The following is a 21,991-nucleotide window of genomic DNA, read 5'->3' as shown; positions in this document are numbered from 1 at the left end:
CGTCGGCGACGTTCCGTCACTGTAGCATGTGTTTCATCGCATATGGAAGTGCTGAGAAAGGAAGAATCACGTCAGCCTGTACAGAACACGACGTTTCGTTCTCAGGAAACGACGCTCTCTTCGACGCTCTATTTTCTTGGGACACAGAGAAAGAAATAAAAAAAGGAGCCAGTGAGAGGCAATATGGGCATTACAGGCTAGGCGCCAGCAGACGTTTTTGCACCAAGCACTAAACAGCCAACAGCGGGTAGTGGGCCTTCCACTGCGCATTGACGTCCATGGACCTAAAGGTATAGCTCTACTTCCGGAGCTTTTTGTTCTTTTTGAAGAACTCCGCTATAGATGGTAATATGAAGCGATGTAAATCAAATATAAGCAAGAAAGGAAGTAATGAGAGAGCATTTGAAAGACGGAGAGAGCAAAAAACATGTGGTATGACTGAAGCAATGCTCAGAGAAAGATGTGCTCGCTGTGCCAAGAAGTTTCGTCGACCCCTTTTTAGTTTAATAAGCCCCATTCATGGTGAGGTCTTTCAAGAATCTCAGAGGGGCTTACGAAAGGTAAGGTTGTGGTATAGAATATTGCTGCGGTGCTGATTGTTCAGGCTTGATGCAAACATTTCACTACGACACTGCGGAAATCGCCGCGTTAGAGGCAAGCGCTGCGGTGTGGTACAAGCTGTGTTTGCACTGGGGACTTGTGGGAAAAGTTTGTGCTGATGCAAAAAGTTGAGGAGTGCTCATATGTTGCATAAACAGGTAGAGGTTCATTACTGCGGTCAATCAAAAAGACCACCCCAATGCTGCAGACGATGTGATCACTAAACTGCAGTGCTCTGTTGTTGTAATTGGGAAAACCTGCTGCTGCTGCTTGCACTAGTTGCTTTTCTACGGATCGTACAACCTTTCTCAATGGACGCGAAATTTCAAGAGGGCGTAACACTTGGCCACGTCAAGATGGGTGAAGATGTGCCCCGTCTTCTTACGTGCCCCTTCACTCCTAAGAGCGTTCCCTGTTTAGTCCGCATGGGCCTCATGAATAATGACTGCGCGCTAAAAAGATCGACATTATTTCCTTTATTCATTTATGTGAATTTTTTAATAGCCGTCAGATAAACCGGAGATATTTCTCACAGCATTCCTTCACAGCATTTTTCACACGTCGCTCCAAGCGCAGCAAGCATTTTATGACCGATTCTACAGCGTGTAGGAAGAGTAAGCTATCAGTAACATCATCTACGCTCACCATTTAAGGGAGGCTTTAGTTGCCTCTCAATAAAAAAAGATCACATTCAGTTAAGTGGTATTCGCTACGTTCGTTCCACAGACATCGCCATTTTATGATGCCCTGGAAAGCTGGCTATGACTGGCGTAAAAGTGGAAAGGCGTTGTAAAGAAATTAAGGGTGAATAAAAAGGACTGAGTTAAAACAAAAAAGAAGCGGCTGAACTGAGACGTGTCAGCCAGTTTTATGCAATTAATCACACAAGATATAAAAATAAGCATTGTCTACAACCCACAGGATCAAGCCATATGTAGTGTCAAAGCGCAAGGCAGCCCCATAAAGAACCCGAGCACACAGAGTTAAAGTCACTGGGTAGGTCTACAACAGGTGCCGCGCATCACTCACAGTGGCAGGTGCGGGCTCTTCGCAAGCGCACGTGGATACTTTTGGCTACTTAGGACGTTTCTAGGAACTTGGAATCCCGAGATGCAGTTCTGTAGAATAAAGGCAATGAATCCTGCGACCTTTCCGGACACATAGCTACGAGCGGACTATTCACACCTCAAGACACACGGTATTTTTACTCTATTACGCTTTCTCAGGTGCCCAGTGCCCGCACCTACACGTCTGGTTCTTTCTAATCATGTGCTTCGCCACAGTGGCTTACATTTTACCGAAGTAGTTAAAACCTTGCTGGATTTCTGTCTTAGCGACCTAACTGCTTCCATCCTGCTGTTTCGAGCTTGCATTTCCACGAAAAGGTTTCGAGCCTTGAGCAAAATTAAAGGATTTGACGCTCTTTTAGTGGCTTTTGTTCCTGTATCTTCTGTGCACCAGGGCAAGCAAAGTTTGAAGATTACGATATCTTGAATAATTAGCCAGGGTACTTTATCCCATCGATGAAAAAAAAAATTACCTGCTAGAATTGGCCATTCTAGTGGACAATTTACTGAGAAGGTTCGGGGCTGAACCACAACGCGCAGAGGATTTTCTGCTCCTGTGCACTCGCTGTTTCCTCTCACTCTAGACTGTTTAGGGGATTGATGCTTCAGCGGCTTAACCAAGATTTAACTGATCCCTATTCTTCCTCTTGTAAATTGTAAATTAAGTTACTACCACAATAATATCCGCACAGCCGAGCAGTTATTTTTGTAGAACAAATGCATCCCCTACTGAATTGCGGTCTTTTTGTTTTAAATTTTATCGAACTTGAGTTCACCGATACTTTCTGTTCTTCTTCTTCTACAGTTCATTACAAGCCGATTTTTCGCAGATCTCGCATTTTCGGCGCAGCTAATTTGTAAGATAACACTAGGTCCCAAAGTTTCTCCTTTATTAACTCAAGGGTGTATACATATCTCGTGATCGATTACAATGATTAAAATGATGATCTATTACTATAAAAAGTGCCTCATTCTTCAACGATTCTTAATATTTTGGCCAGTATGGCGAGGTAGAAAAGTATGATGGTAATTAATTTCTATGGCACAAGGGCATCAGTGGCCAAAGAGCGCCAAGGCACAAGGTATTTCCTTCTACTCGTGATGGGGTACCCAATGCGAGGCGCCCGATGGGTACCAAATGGGGTACCCAAAATGGAGCACACAATAGGCACCCAAGTGAGTACCCATTGTATCGCCAGCGGCTAGTCGGCGGCACTGAGGATGGAACCCCACACCTCCCACTACCGAGGCAATTGCTCAGACGACTAGGCCACCGCTGCGGTCAGCTAGAAAATTAACGCGCAACACAGCTGCCAACAACACATTTAGCTGCGTTCACTTTCAATGTTCTTTTTTTTCGACAGTGGATACCAACAGAGCACACTTTATACGTGCTTCATGCTTCCTTCCCGTGACCCCGGCTCATTTTCTCCAGGCTGGTCGTCGAACCGAGTTCGTCGGGAGAAAAATCAGCAATGCACGAGTCAGGATAGTGGATAGTGTGAGTGAAGAGGGGTATGAAGGATTGGGATGTATACTACGAGTGCGTGCGTGCGTGCGTGTGCGCGTGTGTGTGTGTGTGTGTGTGTGTGTGTGTGTGTGTGTGTGTGTGTGTGTGTGTGTGTGTGTGTGTGTGTGTGTGTGTGTGTGTGTGTGTGTGTGTGTGTGTGTGTGTGTGTGCGTGTGCGTGTGCGTGTGTGTGTGTGCGCGCGCACACACTCTACATTCCTGACAAGTGCCTTAGCGGGTAACATGCATAAATTTTTTAAGCGTCCGCGTAGTGTAATGTCATAATCTCTACAGAGATGAACATTACTGACCCACTTCGCTCCCTCTCTTTCCACTTGTTCGAGTGCGCAGTCTTATAACGTTCGTGCTTCAACAGTGAGTGCGGTGGAGATATCATATTCTTCACCTCGTTTGCCCCCTCCTTGACAGCGCATCTAACGCCCTTACAATAGTCGATTGTACTCAAGGGTACAAAGAGCGCGAAGATATCCGCTGACTGATAAGCTGAGCATTTATTCCGCCAGTCGCCGTCCTTGCTTGTCACATATACGCCAGTCAAATTCCACACTTACAATTCTGCCCGGTAAGTTTGCCTCAGTGCAATTTGTGATTGTGCTTTTAAAGCTTGCAGGTTAATCCTTCAAACATTTCAGCATTGCCGAACCGCAATGAAGGCAATAATGCATTCATTGTAGCCGTACAGCTCATATTGTGTTCTTTTTCGTAGTGATTTTCTTACTCTGATACGGAAGCACCGATTGAAGCCAGTGTAGCATGCGACGCTACGTTCTTCGTAAACTATTATTTCTTCCATGATAACATGAATGACGTCAGTTAGGCCCATACCTACGTTGCAAAGCATGCAGTGCACTTCATATGCGACCGTGTGTACAGTGTACGCGTATGCAGGGTGTTTCACCTAAGACTTTTACACAATTTTGAAAAATCATCTTTTTGCGTTCAAAGGCGCTTTTTTCGGCATAGCACTGACAGCGGTGTAGTACATCAGAAACAAAATAAGACGTGCTAACTAGCTGCTGATTAACTAATATTGAGTATTTATCTTCGCAACTATTACAGTTAGACTCCTTAATTATTGAGAGGCACGTAGCCATTCGTGGGCAACAACTATATCAGTTTTTAGAATCTCGAAAGTGCGGGTACCTTCGGTGCTGTAGCCCGACATTTTTTAGCTACTTCGACGAGTTACGTGTACTGAAGGAGTTACATTGCCTACAAGCCAAAATTTGTTGTCTCACAGCGCAGATTGCGACAACGTTTTCGAAATTCTAAAAACAGATAATGATACTACTTGCGGTGCGCTACACGCCTCTAAATATTTAAGGAATCTAACGGTAATAGTTAAAAAGTCAACCATTGAGTATTGGTTAGCCAGCCTGCTGGCTATCACATCTTATTTTTATTCTGGTGTACTGCACCACTGGCAATGCAACGCCGAAAAAAGCGCTCTTTTAACTCACAAGGTATATTTTTAAAATTCTGCAGTCTTATGTGAAACACCATGTAATAATACCTGGGTCCTTTCACTATGCAGTTGAGGAGGACTCGAAAAAGAGGCAATGTATTCGGTCTAAACAATTTTCTTTTTCATACTTCCTGTCTTTTCGTTCATACCTATCTCTGTGCCGGCGCGGACATGCAAACGGTGTACACTATACATGGCGGCGCATATAGCGTGCCACTACCAAGGCATCTGCGCTTTTGTTCTTATTTTCAAGTCAACATTGACTAGACTCCATAACTCGGTGAACTTAGTAGGCGTCTGCTCAACATCATCCGCCAGCAGACGCAAAAATTGGGACCACCCGGGCAGAGCGGACACGCTGAATGGCTCTATGGGGAATGTCGACACGGATCATCAAGGGGAGAATCAAGACACGTAGAATACTGACATTTAAAATCCAAATGTGGGCGCGTAACATCATTTCACTGGTTAAAAAATTCCTGCCGCCTTTCCTGGGAATCTCTACGAGAGTTCAACGGCTATTGCATTTGATCCTTCGATTAGTCAAGTGCTGGAGTTTCGATGACTAGCATTGCTAGGAGATGTGTATAAGAAGTTTAAAATTCTTCCAGCCGTAAGGCACAATAGCACGCCAGCTGTAGTGCTTAGATTAAATATTTGCGCAGACTATCACCACGTAGGCCCTGATGCAAGGGCGCCTCTCTCCAGTGGAAAAAATGATTTAATTAACCGCTGTTTACGAGTTCCTGTGATATCCGCTTGTGCATTCTCTAGAGCGAGCCATAAATGAGGATGGTCCCAAAGCTGAAGGAGCGGTGATGAGGCGCGCCATATGCATCTCTAACTTTTCTTTTGTGGGCGCTTTTGGCTGTGGCGCCGGCGTTCAGGTGTGCAGTTTTGAAGCGAAAAGCTTCACTACGTGGATCAGAGCCGAGCTTCGCGTGAACCGAACTGGTGAGTTATGCGCATGCGCGAAACCCAGCGACGTCATGCGCCGCGCGGGTGGTCGCTCCTCACCACTGCCACAGCCGTCGCCACTGCCGACTCCGTCGCCTGACCTTTCGGCGCAGCCGAGCGCTACTGCGCACGTGCGTCGCCTCCTCTCTGTCGCTACAACTGCGCGCTTCGCCTCCTCGCCCACCGTTTGACCTTTCGTTGCAGCCGCGTGTTGCCCGCGTCGCAGCCGGCAACCCTCCTCTCCGCATTCCTGCGGGCAGTTTTAACCGCGCCGATTTCCGTCTTCTCCTCCGCCTCCGTACAGGCACTGTGTGGACGGCCGTCAAACCAAGCATAACTGAAGCTTTTTGGTTGTACACCTAGGCTTAACCAGAGCTAAGCCACTGCCTATTTTTTTCAATGACAGCTTACTCGGCGTATGGGGCACACTCAGAAACGATTACCTGCTTACCGGTTGTAAAGAGCCAATGCGTGAAAATCGTGTTGGACGCGATTATCCTTTAGAACGTTAGCTCTGATATTCCCAGTACTCCAGGTCGCGTTAGTGTAAAACACTAAGTCATACAAGTGGGACTAGTGGATGGTGCCACCGGTACACAGATTTTGGACCTCCTAATTGACATAGAATGTTGACAGTGGTGTCACACTATTCATCGCGTTACAGAGCATAAGATTACTCAGCCGAATCAAAGCTTAGAAAATCATAGGGACTTGCATCGACGAACTTCGGTTCCCCAAACCGTGACTTCTTGAAATTTCAAACGTTCATTGCGGTCAAACTAATTGACGTAGGACATTCGAGTGGTGTCAAATTATTTACTTTCTTACGCTGTATACGCTGGCATAAAATGTAGACATCCGGATACAACAAATCATTTGTACCTGATATAGCCAAGATAGCTAATGACGCAATATTCGTTTCTTAATGCTAACGCTTGATACTCATACTCTGCCACAGAGTTTTTATTTTGTCTTTTTAACACGCACCTCAATTTTACAACGGGGCCGTATTGGCATTTCGCCTCCATGGACACGTGGCCTTTGAAGACGAGATCAAACCCGCCACCTCGCCGTGATCAGGAGATGAACGCCGTAGCGTCTGACTGCGAACATAGAATACCAGCGGCACCGGGTTGCTTTAATGTTACTCGCACTTTGGGAACAGCGGAAAGGCCTACTTATCTTCAACACCACCTGGAAACCCCAATACATTTCCGTTTACAACCGCTGACGCTCTATGCCGCAGAGGCAACCAGATGCTTTTGAAATATATTATCTGTGGCCTTGTCGAATAGTACGGAGGGGTGAGCTTTTCCGGCCCTGAAGAGGCACCGTACAGATTTCCTCGCGCTGAATTCTGGGAACCGAACTTCATTTGCACTGTTCGGAGCTACCCCAGCGATACTCCTGCATTTTAGGCAAAAACCACAACAACTGTACAGAGGTAAATAGTAATTTCGTGCCCCCGCTTGGCCGTCTTGTGTGAGCATGTAAAAATACGCCCTTACATTCATTCAATTTAAATGCCCGCCAGTCTGCAAAATTGTGTCGCCTAACGGATTTCCTTTACGAATTTTTCTTTAACTATGAAGTTCCTGTGGAAACTGTATAGCTTTCCTTTGTAGCCGTATGGCTGCGTTGGGTGGATGTCAGTGAGTAATTTGATCTCTTATTATAAAATTAGAAACACGTATTCTCAAGTACTGATCACTCCGATAACTGAGAAGACGCTAGTTTGAAAACAGATCCGTTTCGAGCGCTCCTTTGGTATACTGACACAACACTTTAAGGTCGATGATGCGATGTAATGCATGACAATGGCACAAGGATGCTTGAGAAATGCTCAACAAAGTCATGTGGTCACGATTCCTTCCCTTATAGCACCGTTAATTTGCAAATAAGACTCAACAAAATCTCCGATCTCTTTAGGGCCAAAAACACAACGGCGTTGCTTTTAGAGTTGCTTTAGCCTTTTTCTATCTCGGATCATATTCATTTGAGGATGGGTGCAATAAATCTGTGGTAGCGTGGTGACATTATGGTGGGTTTTTCACCTAATAAGAAAGTCACTGCAAAGACACAAGTTTAATACAAGACTAAAAAAAAATTAATAATTTATTATTTGTTTATCAGCAAAGTGTTTTTCCAAAGTGTTTTTTGAGGGCTACGCTCTTTGTGCGCGGTGATTCCATTTTATTTCTTTGCCATGAAAGCAGGCATTGTTAATCGAGTTGAAATATGCATTCACAGCAGACGGGACGTCAGCACTAGACTTTTTTTTAAACGAGCCATATTTTACAGTTTCCGTTAAAGAACAAATCGGACACGCCCAAATCCAAGAAATCGAAAGTGAGAGGGGGAATTAGGGAGCAACCGGTGCAAAAGCCTAATTTATGAAACGCTGTGTTCTTTGGGCTACTGTAGTGCATTTTTCGAAGACCCCTTTTTGTGTCAAGTAACCCGTCGCCAACATATAATACTTTTGTTCGTGGTTTGCCCTTCTGCTAGTATATGGTAAGAAAGGCTCACTTGCGGTTCTAATACAACATGGCCCAACACCTTCCCAACCAGCAAAGTGGTCTTTCCTTTCCCTGCGGCGCTATCACCAGACGTCATCGACTGCCTTATCTTCTGCGAGCAAAGCCCTGTGGAATTTTATGACAGATCGTCGAACACTCTTATGTTGTTCCTCTTGCACTTTTGGCGACTGTTATAACCGCTATATTTGTTGAGCACAAAAGTTTTTTTATGCGGTTCGTTTTTGCTTAGGGTCTTGTGCAGTCTTTAAGATAAGCTGGTAACAGTATCAGCAAGCTCACAGGTATCAATATTGACGTCACGAATTTTTTCTTCAAAGTTACAGTGGCGTGGGCTCGAAAATAACGTTTTGTTTGTTTCAGTTTGATCTCATATCGGCTCAGGCTTAAACCCATAGATGAAACATTAAATAAATTGCCGCTAGGGCTAAGACCACCGCTAACTCGGCTATGAACTGCGCTGCCACGTATATCTGTAAGAAAGTTAATTTGTCATTGCGTGGAATTAATTTCTTTATTTTTGTGGGAATTGCTGATGCGCTATCCTGAAACGTATTTCCGACTTGAACAACAGCGCGATTTCCTCTCGACAATTGGCCCAAGCTCGTTTCAAGAGCAATAATTTTCACCAGTGCTATAGAGAAAGAATTATTGTGCGATATAACATATATATGTATAAAACTACCCTCATAAAATACTTGCAGGGTGAAGTATGCATCCCCACAGAATGGCGCTCTCGTTTCTTGTCGTCGCGGCAAGCGTACTGGCTACAGTGTCTGCAAAGAATGCTTCCCGGCCACACATCGTGTTCATCCTGGCCGATGACCTGGTGAGTGAATCCAATTTAGTGCCGCACTAAACAGACATAAGCTAAAGGGCGGCGGAAACAGCTGGCATCAACTGAGCAGCAGCAGCACATCTAACAGGTGTTTGGCTGGGATGTGAAACAAACTAAACGCGGCTTTTCGAAAGGTAGTTTGCGTCAGTGACTGCGGCTTATGTTTCCCAAATCTCTCGTACTGGTTTCGGTTCGCAGGATCGGCTCATACCTGGCTACCGAAGTGGTCATCTCTCCTCCTTAGCAATGACGATTTTCCCGCTCATGCTTAAAGAAGACGCACTAATAGTTTATCGTGTCTAGCCCTATGTGTATACCATCGGTGTCTGGTTTTCTTAAAATTGTCTACATGGGGTACAGAAAGGCTTTATTTACTTCTAATCTGTGCAGTATTGCATATGTATCCAATACTTGAGCTACAGGTGGTGTGTCGCGGTTTTCTTTCCAAAGCAAGACGTTTTGACACCCGTGATATTGTGACAGAGCTGCACGTGTAGGTATAAACGGGCCCAGAAACGCCGGCCACTCATCAGTACACTTCAAATTTATATCACGTGTTACTTTTGTAGAGGGGACGCCGTTTGAATGTGAAAATATATGGATGAACCCCAAATGCACAATTTTTGCGAGTATAACGGGAGGGGAAAGGTACGTAGAAAGGGTGCAACATAAATTGTCAGCTGTTGGAGACATATTCGAAAACATTAAAATTAGGATATGGTTGTGAAAGCATCACCATGGAAGGAAACTTGGCGAAAACATCACCATGATGAAAACGTGCAATTGAAGACTTTCCCCCTCTCTTTCTCGCTACATATGCAGTCAGAGTCTCAGACTTCTGGTCGTACATTAAATATATTTTCACATGTAACGGAGCCCATGTAGCGCTATGATTTGCAGACCAACACAGTGTTTACAAAGAGCAAGTTTGTGGTAGCCGGACTCGCATGGGGGCGACAAGTAGGCTCAGCGCCCTTAGAAATACATGAAATCAAAAGATTTCGAAGCAGTTTTCTCGTCTCACAGTTCACCTATGATGCCAACCCTTCGTCAATAACGAAGTTCATCCTAGAACAAATTTCAAGTGTATGAAATGTCATTTTAAAGTCTATGTAAGTTTATAACGCAAAATAACGTGCTCTTGGGGTGATTCCCGCCGGGGTTTACGGGGCGGGACCGCGGCCCATAGAAAGAACTTCATACAGAGCTTTCAGAAACATTTTTCTCGTTTCACAGAGTACCTGTGAAGGCAGCTGTTTGTTAACATCTGGCAAGTGCTTCGAGAGAGAGAGAGAGACAAATGGACGGAAAGGCAGGGAGGTTAATCAGGCGATGCCCAGTTGGCTGCCCTACACTTGGGGATTAAGCAAACAAGGGAAGGGGATGAGGGGCTCGTTATAAATATGACAGAAGCCAACAGCCACAGAAACCAAGGGGCACAGGGGATTTTTTTTAAGTTATTTATTTTGTGGTGTTCATCAATTTAGAATATTACTGAATATGTTATCGTTTTTAAAGATAACTGATTAGAAAAGCAGAAGAAAAAACAACCACCTGCCGCCGGTGGGATCCGAACCCACGACCTCCGAATTACGCGTCCGGTGCTCTACCTCTGAGCTACGGCGACGGCTGTCAATTCTTCTGCTTTCGGGGGTATTTTTGTTTACAAGTAACCTAACCTTGAGAGTGTTCATCAGCGCCACCCACGTTCATAAGCGGCGGACGCAGAACGTCCTGAGTTACCGCAGGTGTGACGTAGAACGTCATCGAACGGAGAGGGTGGAAGCTGCGTGAGAACCCTCTTATGCTTCCTAAGGCATCAAGGCTGCCAGAATCGAGGCCCTCGCTAAGCAATTAAGCAAACAAGGGAAGGGGATGAGGGGCTCGTTATAAATATGACAGAAGCCAACACTTGGGGAGGGGAACAAAGGGGAAGAAGTAAAAAGAGCGGCAATGAAATGGGTTTTCGAAGTGTCCAGCGACCACTATGTCACGGGGACTGAGGGCGCGCACTGAAAACTTAAAGATTATAGACGGGAATACAACCCCGAGTCCCTTAAGAATCTCAGGAGCGCTTTCACCGCTTTCCTTTGCGTGGAAGGTTGTGTCCAAGGCCCCAGAACGTTGGACTCTGTTAGAGGACGCGAGTCCAAACGGTACAGAGTAGCAATCAGGAAACCGCGCTCTTGCTCAAAACGAGGGCAGTCACAGAGGAGGTGTCCGATCGTTTCATCACAACCGCACTGGTCACACGCTGGAGAGTCTGCCATTGCGATGAGATGGGAATAGGCGTTAGTGAACGCCACTCCCAGCCACAGGCGGCACAACAGCTTAGTATCACCGCGGGGAGGCCGAATGGTATATGATGTTGAAGCAAGAGGTCGAAGTGGTGCGAGCGGGGTGTGACAAAATATGCACGTCATTTCGAAGCTATCTGTTAAAAACGCCGCGACAAATGAGAGTAGTGAACCCTTACGGGCCCCCAAAAGGCGCTCTATTTGCTAGATGTTTCCACGAATCGCCCAAGTTTCTCGTTTAGTCTGACATTTCTGCCGCGCGCACTACATTCCCTCGAAAAGTCCCTCGCAGCCGAGGGAATCGTCTTCGGCGCCGGCTGTTAAAATGCGTGGTTCTCTTTCGTGCGCTTAAAAACAGCATTGAAAACGAAAACACTCTTTAATGACCCAAGCCGCAAAAGAGGGGCCATCGCTAAAGCCTTGACCTTTATCTTTAATAAATAAGTCAATAAAGTAAACATTGCCATGACTGGGATTCGAACCCGCCCCGTAGGGAACAGATCAGCTTCACTAGGCTCTACACGAGAGCACTATGATATAGACTTAGCGTGGCTCCGAACCGTCAACGGTACAGTGCACCACCTGAGTCGCGCCACCTAGCCAAATATAGATTATTTCTGATATTTCTGAGAGCGGGAAAGTGCATAATTGATACCGCAGATAATTGTTGCTTCTGTGACACAGAAGATAACAACACTGCTTTAGAACGCGAAAGAAAGCAGTTCGAATGTAATTTTTACTGGAACACCTTTAACGCTTGCCTTTTTTCTAGTATTCACACCATGCAAACCATTTATCATTTTCCCCTGGGGAAGCGTTGCCTTTTAGGTCACATTCTGAGATGCGGGAAAAAAAATCGCTGTTTTCGCCCTTCAATACAAAGCAAATTCAACTCGTCGTTCTGTTTATTTGAACAAGCAATTACCGCACTCGGCTAGGAATTTACTGTTTCCCGTCTTGATATGCGTTACCTTGTAAACAGGTTAATTATTAGGGGCTTTGAAGGTAAGCTCTCCGTTTAAAAAGATTTCAGACCAGCCAGGAGACAAGATCAGGAGATGGTGCGCTGTATCGTTGACGGAAAGGAAATAGGCATCTCCGCAGCCGGTCACGCGTCGTGTTAACCTGAGGCACATGTGCACTCTCGCGCTGTGTACTCCACTTCCTTGCCTCCTATCAACTTCCATCTGATTCGCGAACCGATCAGATCAGCGTAACCTCGATCAGAGCTTAACATGAGTCTAATTTTAACATGAGTCGTTTGTATTTTTCAAAGCTAGGCACAGACCCCCAGGATTACATAACTAAACAGACTTTTAAGAAATCTCGTGATAAGCATAAATACTACACTGAACCAACTTTTGCCCGCACGAATGCCTATAAGTATTCATTTTTTCCGAATACGATTAATGATTAGAACGCACTGCCTCATGATTCTCCTTTGCTTACCCCCTGAGTAATTTCAACCGTCGGTTGGCGCTGCCTGTGACGCGCTATGTTGCTGACACTGCGTGTTGCTTCTTTCCTCCTGTGCCTATTTAGCGTCGTATAAGTGTTGGTCTTCTTTTTTTAGTGCTTGTTTCTTCGCTATGTATGTTTTTTCTTTTTCTTTTTTAAGGTCGAAGTTTTGTTCCCGAGTGTTTTGTACTGTGCCTCTCCTGCTTGGACCACATTTGGTCCGCAGTATGGGATAAATAAATAAATAAAAATAAAAATAAATAATATTGTCGCCGGAGCGCCGACGACGCAACAAGGCAAAACCACGAGCCAATAAGGCTAAAAACATGCTTTAACACGTCTACCGGGTTTAACTACGTTAAAACCCTAGCCTTGTTTTAAGGTAATTCTCTCCAGGCTCACTTGTTTATACGACTGTATTAGTGAGCAAATGTAGCGCACGTGAAAGCATTTAGGACTAAGCGAGTAGCTTGCGCGATTCGTGGAAGCATATAGGACCTTTTGAGGGTATGTGTGGCTTCACAGCCCGCATTATTTCGAGGCGTTTTAAAAAGATGCCTTCGAAATAACGCAGCATACTTTCCCTCGCTCTTCTTCAAAGCACCCAACAGCCACCTCCATGGATACTCTGCGAAACGGAAAAAATATCCCTCAAAAGTTCTGCTTACACGCGTTTCGATGGGCCGCGCTCCTGTTCCGTACCCCCCGCCAGCAATTACTCGCACGCGCACATAACGCGGTGTTTTAAAAAATACATCGGCTTCAAAATGACTTTTCATATTTTCACAATCTGCTCTAGGATAAACTTGCTTGTTCTTCCCGAACTAACGACAGCGTAGGTGCACTGTGAAATCAGAAAATTGTTTTCAAAACTTTTGCTTCCATGTATTCCTAGGGGCTTTAAGCCTAATTTTCACCCTCAGTTATACCTCAGCCGGAGACAGCAGCGCCATCGTACTTTGCTTACGTCACAAACTGGTGTTGGTCCTTAGTGGTGAACTTTGTTCTGCCCAGAAACAAACATGTTTGGTCATATATCTGAGACACGCTTTCGAGGTGACTACTGCATTGTATATCTTCGAACTTCGTCTATTAGCACAGTTACCGTACCTTTAAAGTACACATAAAGCTTAAAAGAAAACGAAACTAAAATATGCTGTATGGCCGAAGACTTCGCTCGCGTGACGTAGCTACTTTGGCATAAACATTATCGACAAGTGTTCGGCGGCTAAACCAACGACTTCCGTGTTATGGCCTCGTTTACCAAGCGTCTATAGCGATGACGAACAAGCATGAACCGTTTTTGTTCATGCATGGACTAGTGTGGTGCAGGTATCCCCGCTTGGGTAATGTTCGTCATGTAGCAACTGCCGGTTCCCGCGTTCAAAAGGTCATAATAAGCGTAATACTGAAGAAAATTTGTGCAGTTACCAAATTAAGAACGGATGGTAAATATGTCACAAACAATCGGCCGAAAAAAATTGGCTGTGGCTTAGCTCCGGTTAAACCTGGTAGGTAGCGAGAGCTACATGCCATGACTGCGCTTAGGCTTCGCTGTGGTTAAGCGGTGTAATGGTACTGATGGTTTACTGCGCTAATCTCTGTCTGTGCTTGGAGAAAGACACATGGTTAAGCAATGGTTGCAACTTTATATATTACAATCAATACGCTTCTGTGGTCAGTAAAGTAAAGTAGAGAGAAGCCGAACTCGCCACCTCGTCTTCAACCGTTGCGGATTCACTGTTGGAGGCTAAGTGAGCTCGTCTAGCCGCGTCGTCATTACGACGCTTATCGAAATGTTTGACACGCTCTTCGGTTTCTTCGGCACGCTGTCTCCTCCTTGTTTCGTTCCGACGCCGAAGTCTGGCTTCGTTCAGCCTAGCCGACCGATCGCTCTCCATAACGGCTCGCCTTCCACTACGCCGAACCGTACATATATGCACACTGCGACACCCCCTCTCTCTCTACTACGCATGCGCACAACTGGCGAGGCGAGTGGGCGAGTGCCGTCTGCTCCACGATGAGTGCAACGGCGGAGTGACGTCATGCCAGATGGCGCGCCGAGCGGCGACGCCCGCCAGCTGCGGTGGTTGCTAGGCAACGGCTCAAGATCGGTGCGACCACGGCGAAAGTGCGACCATGCTGAAGAGGCGGAGCGCTAGCGTAGTGTAGCTCTCGCTACAAAAACTCCGAGCATGGTTACTAGTGTGTAACATAAGAATGAGCGACAGCTTGTACGGTATCTTCATTTGGTGATGCATTAAGGCATGCATATATGTATAGCTGTAGAGCACTATTTTTGTGTCCCCATACCTAGCAGTTCTTCGTCCAGCACTCCTCTCCAGTCCGCCGCTTCACACGCGCGACGCCAGCGCACGTTTCATAGCAACCGCTGCATGCCCGTTGCGGCCATAATCCCATTGCGCATTTCTCAACTCTCGCAGTGCCCTCTTCTTTCAAATGTAACCCTCCTTCTTCCACGGCGCCCTCCCTCCGGGCGGTTTCAGTGGCGTCTACCCTCCGCTGGTGAATTCTTCCGCTCTCGTCATATTCTCCTCCTTCTACAATAAACATCCTCACTATCCTTCCTTGGTAGCCACATTCGGGTTTCGCATTCCTCCGCTCTCGCTACAACCTCTTCCTTCCACAGTAACCACCGATTGTCACACTTGTATAGTTGTGTCAACTGGCTGACAGCGCTTATTGTTCACGCACGCATCGCATCAAAGCTGCAACGTGGTATTGCACCTCCACCAAGTGTACGGCGAGATTTAACACACTGGGAGCCGTCAGAAACGCAGCAGTGGTTTTCTGGTTTCTTTCTTTCTTTTTCTTTCTTTATTTAAGACATTCCGTTACAGAAATGCCTTAGGGGACGCGACAAAAGGCAATAGACATGCCTGACGGGGCCGCGCCCCCCTTGGCTGCGGCGGAAACATAGCATAAGCACAATAATTACAAAGCAAAAGGAACAACAATACTTGTGAGCTTGTAGTCTGCCGGGCAGCCACACTTCCCTTCTTCGCCTACCGCTAGCCGTTCGGCACAACTTCTCCGCTACAGAATACCAAATTAAAGCGCGCATGAATGCAGGGATGGGCCGATACTAGCCTCTACGGTGCGAAGCAGATCCCGACGCCCAATCTGGACTCCCTGGCGAGAACGGGGGTGTTACTCAACAACTACTATGCGCAGCCAGAGTGCACGCCTTCAAGGGCGTCGCTGCTGACTGGACTCTATCCCATCCACCACGGTAAGCAGCTTCTTTCTACCTGAGAACAAATTATATTTTTTTCGGGAAAACCTGATGGAAAGAAGATTGGTGACTGCATTGCAGAGAACTCTGATGAATTTTTGTTCAGGACTTGAACCATTTTAGGATTTTTAATAAAGTCATTGTACATCAGTTGTAAACTCAGGATAAGACAAAGTTTCTGCTGACTCCCTTCAGGATGTCTATCGTACAGTATTTTTTTATATGGCCGTTGGTCATTTAATTTTGATGACTTCATAATAAAAACAATAAGTGCCACCTCTAGCTGCCAATTTTCTACCAAAGACGTCCCCGTAAACAAAATCACCTAAGGCTGTGGATTTGTGTCTCTAAAAAAGTAACCGACATTAGTACTACATTGTGCTGCTAAGATAGCCGGACACGACTGGAAATATACAGCTGTAAAGGTGCGTAATCGAAGCGCAGGTCGGTGGTCGTTGATCGAAGAGCGTCACAACAGGCACACTCCCGGGAGTCACCCGGGAACCAGAACTGCACTTCGTCGACCTCTTCGTCCCACCGCTTGAACGGCTGTCTGTCGTTCCCTGTGCGAGTGCCGATGTAATCCCGGTAGAAGTGCAATCAATCTACGTGTCACTGTTTTGTCATGCTTGGATCTGTGGCTAACAACTTCAATTCTTTCCCATTATCGGTTTCGTTTTGTTCCCGGAAGTATTTTCCTCAGCTCGAATGATACTCCGTGAACATACTACCGATTCGGAGGTATTTATTGATGTACATTGGCTCATCAGTCGAGTCAAGCAGATAACTGTATTTCAGCATCGACAGCAAAATGCAATACTCGTGATGCTACAGGGAGCTAGCAAAAAGCCTGTAAAAACAGCAGTGGACAAAAAGGAGTAAAATAAAGTAAGGCCTTACAAGAATAGCGACGGCATTAAATAAAAGGCACGTACTACATTTAGTTGACAGGACTAAAACTATATCGACTAAATTGAATATGTTAGCCATAACTTGAATAACTATATATAGTCTATTGCATATTTTAACGCGTTAACGGAGGCGTCAAGAGTGTGCTGCAGTTAGTACTTCAACATTTGGCCGTCACAGTCAGTACGGGGGTAGAGAACCTTCCAAATCGGACTTCTTCGTGTGCTAAATATTTTTGCAAGTAGAGACATGGTTGCAGGTTTCTTCTAGAAAAAGATAACTTCTTTGCAACAGGCTTGATGACGTTTTAATACAAGTGGGCTGAACAGGTTCGGTAGTGCTTGTAATCGAATGTCATCAAATACAGCTTTTTTTTTGTGCCTCATATGGTGGTTTAGAGTTTATTGTTCCACCTTTTTTCATGCTATCAACAGACTTTGGACAAGTTTCTCTCAGTCGTTGTGCCCCATACCAAATACCATGCGTTAATGGGGATGCGAAAAGTAAATTGTATAAAAGTAATTTAATATTTTTAGTAGCGAGCAACAGAAGAGTGTAAAAATACCAACTGTTCGTGAATGTTTGGAGTGAGCTAGGTCTGTACGGGCGTTCCACTGCATGTGTTATTCAAAAAGGACACACAAGGTCTTCCGTTCTGGTACCATATTTATGACTAAAGGACCGACGTGCACGATAATATTTTAATTAGCTAGCTTACTTCAAGCAAATATGCAGTTCCGACATTCAAACAGAGACACACTTAACATCGCCACCGAATATCACCACTGGTAGTCGTATTTCTCTCGTACTGGGCTATCACCACATTTCTCTTTAATTTGTGACTCCTACCACTGGCCCTCCTGCCTTCTCATTAAGACTAGGGCATATATATATATATATATATATATATATATATATATATATATATATATGAGAGAGAAACCAATGGACACAGGGGATTTTTATTTATCAATTTAGAATAATACTGAATACTGAATATGTTATCGCTTAAAGCTAATTGATAAGAAAAGCATATATATATATATATATATATATATATATATATATATATATATATATATATATATATATATATATAAGCAAACAAGGGAAGGGGTAGAGGGGCTCGTTATAAATATGAAAGAAGCCAACAGCCACAGAAACCAAGGGGCACAGGGGATTTTTCAATTAATTTATTTATATTGTGGTGTTGATCAATTTAGAATATTACTGAACATGTTATCGCTTAAAGCTAATTGATTAGAAAAGCAGAAGAAAAAACAACCACTGCCGCCGGTGGGATCCGAACCCACGACCTCCGAATTACGCGTCCGGTGCTCTACCTCTGAGCTACGGCGACGGCTGTCAAATCTTCTGCTTTCGGGGGTATTTATGTTTACAAGTAACCTAACCTTGAGAGTGTTCATCAGCGCCACCCGCGTTCATAAGCGGCGGACGTAGAACGTCCTGAGTTACCGCAGGTAGTGACGTGGTAGTTGTAGTGACGTGGTAGTTGGTAGTCGACGGTAGTTGTAGTGGTAGTGACGTGGTAGAGTTACCGCAGGTAGTGACGCAGGTAGGTCGTGGGTTCGGATCCCACCGGCGGCAGTGGTTGTTTTTTCTTCTGCTTTTCTAATCAATTAGCTTTAAGCGATAACATGTCAAGTAATATTCTAAATTGATCAACACCACAATATAAATAAATTAATTAAAAAATCCCCTGTGCCCCTTGGTTTCTGTGGCTGTTGGCTTCTTTCATATTTATAACGAGCCCCTCAATCCCCTTCCCTTGTTTGCTTAATTGCTTAGCGAGGGCCTCGATTCTGGCAGCCTTGACTCCATAGGAAGCATAAGAGGGTTCTCACGCAGCTTCCACCCTCTCCGTTCGATGACGTTCCACGTCACTACCTGCGGTAACTCAGGACGTTCTACGTCCGCCGCTTATGAACGCGGGTGGCGCTGATGAACACTCTCAAAGTTAGGTTACTTGTAAACATAAATACCCCCGAAAGCAGAAGATTTGACAGCCGTCGCCGTAGCTCAGCGGTAGAGCACCGGACGCGTAATTCGGAGGTCGTGGGTTCGGATCCCACCGGCGGCAGTGGTTGTTTTTTCTTCTGCTTTTCTAATCAATTAGCTTTAAGCGATAACATGTTCAGTAATATTCTAAATTTATCAACACCACAATATAAATAAATTAATTAAAAAATCCCCTGTGCCCCTTGGTTTCTGTGGCTGTTGGCTTCTTTCATATATATATATATATATATATAGCGAGATTTGCAGTGCAATCTACTATGCGGCCCTTCAAATAAATCATCACACTCTACACCTAGATATCTATACTTGCAATGGAAAGACGGAGCCTGTCACAAAACCTGAGTACTGCTGGAGCATGATAGGTTAGCTTTTATCTGGTTCCCTGCAGCCACGTGTGCAATAATTTCCGCAGAAATAACAGATTCGCGAAAGTGATGGCGTACATATGAAAAGTTCATTTAAAATGAATTTTGTGTATTTTTCTTTCAGAAACATTGATGAGCATATCAACAAAATACCGCAATATCATAAACCACGCACCACTTCTTCGACGAAAGCAGGTGTAGCAAGTGCTATTGAAGCTTGAACGAAAGACGCCCACGTTTGATCCTTTCGAATTTCAGACGCTAAAACAGAAGTATGGCGAGACGGAGCAAAGCAAAATTACCTGGTCCAATTATTGTGAAAATGCTAAACAAAGAAGTTAAGCAAATTTACTGCAGCCAAAAATTGTGGGAGGAAATATTGGTATTTCTACATGGAACGTTCAAAACGCAATTTATATTAGAGCAGAACGTTGGGCCAGTTGGTGTAGCGACATATTCAGGAAAACTTTGCGCAGAATAACACAAGAGGGAAGGAAGAAACACGCAAACACACGCAAAGTTTTCCTTGGTAATTCATATGTGTTCACCTGCAACAAGGATAACAGTTGAGGGCATCCTTAGACAACGAAAACATTGTATGACTAATGGAATCAAACAATCAGTAAATGAAGCACTCAGGCAGATAAATTTTCTTCACCTCCTAGCATTCTATATCTCATTATCATTGCAGGCATTCACAACGCCTTGTATCCGGCCCAAGCAGGCGGCATACCACTCGATCTCAAGGTCATGCCTCAACATTTCAAGGACCTCGGATACGAAACTCACATCGTAGGAAAGGTAAACGCGAGAACCACTTCGGTGGCCGAAATAACCATTAGCAGGTACCACTTCTGCAGACAAAGAGACTTCGTTCACAATGGAACTTGGCAATCGGCGCAGGTACAACATGAAATTTTTTATCGAAACGCTCATGCACCTTGCAAAAAAAACTATTATGCACCCCTGAGCACGCAAAAGAAGGGAAATGAGGGGCTCGTTATGACCTACAGTGACAAAAACTAAGGAGCATAGGAGGAAGCTTCTATGTGTTTTTTTAATTATGGTTGGTCATCAATGAGAGTGAATAGTTAAAATATTTTAACGCTAAAATTAATTGATTAGAAAGCCGATAAGAGCCAATTACATGCCGCCGATGGCATCGGATCTACGCCCTCCGAATTACGCAGAAGTGCTCTATCGACTGAGCTACGGCGACGGCTGTACGATATTCTGCTTTCGGGGATGCGTATGTGTAGTGTAAGCGAACTTTGAAATTGTTCATCAGAGCCACCGTCGTCCGTAGCGGCGGACGTAGAAAGTCCTGTATTAAAGCGAGTGTCACGTGGGACTTGTTCGAACGATGAGGGTGGAAGCTTCAAGAGCACCCTTTCATGGCACCTATGGCATCAAGACTGACAGAACCCAGTGCTTCGTTAAGCTATTTAAGCATCCAAGCGAATGGAAATGAGGAGCTGGATACGATAAACATGCGACGGAAGCCAACAGTCACCTAAACCAAGAAGCATGTCAGAAATTTTCGATTTCTTTTAAATTTTTGCTATTTGTTAATCGAAAAAATCATCTAGTTATTTTATCTCTTCAAGATGATTGTTTAGCAAGCAGAAGAAAAAACAACCACATTCTGTCATAGGGATGCACACCCACGACTTACGAATTCCGCTTCCGGTGTTCTGCTAGCTGAACTAAGCCGACGGCTGTCCCAGCTTCTCTTTTCGGGTGTATTTATGCCATCTGTACAATAACGCTGAGAGGGTTCGCCAGCGCCATCCTCGCTCATAGCGACGGACGTAGTACGTCCTGTATTAGCGCGAGCATCACGTTAGACTTGATCAAATGGTGAGGGCGGAAGGTTTGCGAGAACTCTCGCATGCTACCTATGGCATCAAGGCTGCCCGAACAGAGGCCCTCATTAAGCTATTGAACAGAAAAGGAAAGGGAAATGGGAGACTCCTTATGAGATACTTATAAAAGAAGCCAACCGTCCGCGAAACCGAGGAAGATAGCGGGAAGCTACCATTTTTTATATTTATGGTGTTGATCAATGCGAAATTAATCGTGTAATTATTTAATCACTCAAAGATAATTGGCACAAAGTGGGCTGTGAGGTCAGGCTCGCTGTGGGTCTGAAAGTAGGAGCTGATGTGCCACCATTACGGGCTGCGCAACACTGGCCGAATAGCCCAATGCCAGTACCCAGAGTAGCTACCCATGGATCAAACTTTGGACCAATGTAGGGTGCACATAACGGGAAAATTTCAGCTTCCCCAAAAACGCCAAAGCATACGTAGTAACGTTCCCTTCGTGGAATCTTCTGTTTTTCACTCTATTTTCGGTGAGGCTAAACTGGACCTTAAAGGGACTATGCAGTGAATTAAAAGTCACTTGTAAATGCTTTCAATACTTAGAAATGATGCTAAGAAGCATTCGCACCAAGTATGAGTCTTCGGAACTCAGCCGGCAATTTATTATGAATTTGAAAAACCGCGTTCATTTTAAATTCGCGGGCCGATTGGTGTGTTCGTAGTGACCGACTTTGAAACGAAAATCGGGAAAATAGGCGTCACTAGTCCCATGACGTCGACAGGCCACTGCACGTTGTCATTCGCTGGAGCCACGGCAGCCACGACGTCACGGGTACGCTTCCGGTA

At 45.0% G+C, this 21,991-nt stretch overlaps 1 protein-coding gene across 2 annotated transcripts in view; it reads left to right on the top strand.

Moving 5' to 3' along the window:
- LOC149343080 (arylsulfatase B-like) overlaps nucleotides 1–21,991 on the top strand; it is a 45,170-nt gene that overhangs the window by 12,184 nt on the left and 10,995 nt on the right. The window contains exons 2-4 of one of the 2 annotated variants that reach the window (XM_089545599.1): nucleotides 8,861–8,985; nucleotides 15,843–16,002; nucleotides 20,011–20,120. In XM_089545599.1, the coding sequence (XP_089401725.1) occupies nucleotides 8,869–8,985; nucleotides 15,843–16,002; nucleotides 20,011–20,120 (387 nt within the window). In that variant the 5' untranslated portion in view covers nucleotides 8,861–8,868. The remainder of the gene's footprint in view (nucleotides 1–8,860; nucleotides 8,986–15,842; nucleotides 16,003–20,010; nucleotides 20,121–21,991) is intronic. The other variant, XM_089545600.1, reaches the window with a different exon arrangement.

This window comes from Amblyomma mixtum, chromosome 5, assembly GCF_055824585.1.
Source record: "Amblyomma mixtum isolate Tamu chromosome 5, ASM5582458v1, whole genome shotgun sequence".
Lineage (NCBI taxonomy): Eukaryota > Metazoa > Arthropoda > Arachnida > Ixodida > Ixodidae > Amblyomma > Amblyomma mixtum.
This window is presented reverse-complemented; position numbering and strand designations above follow the sequence as displayed.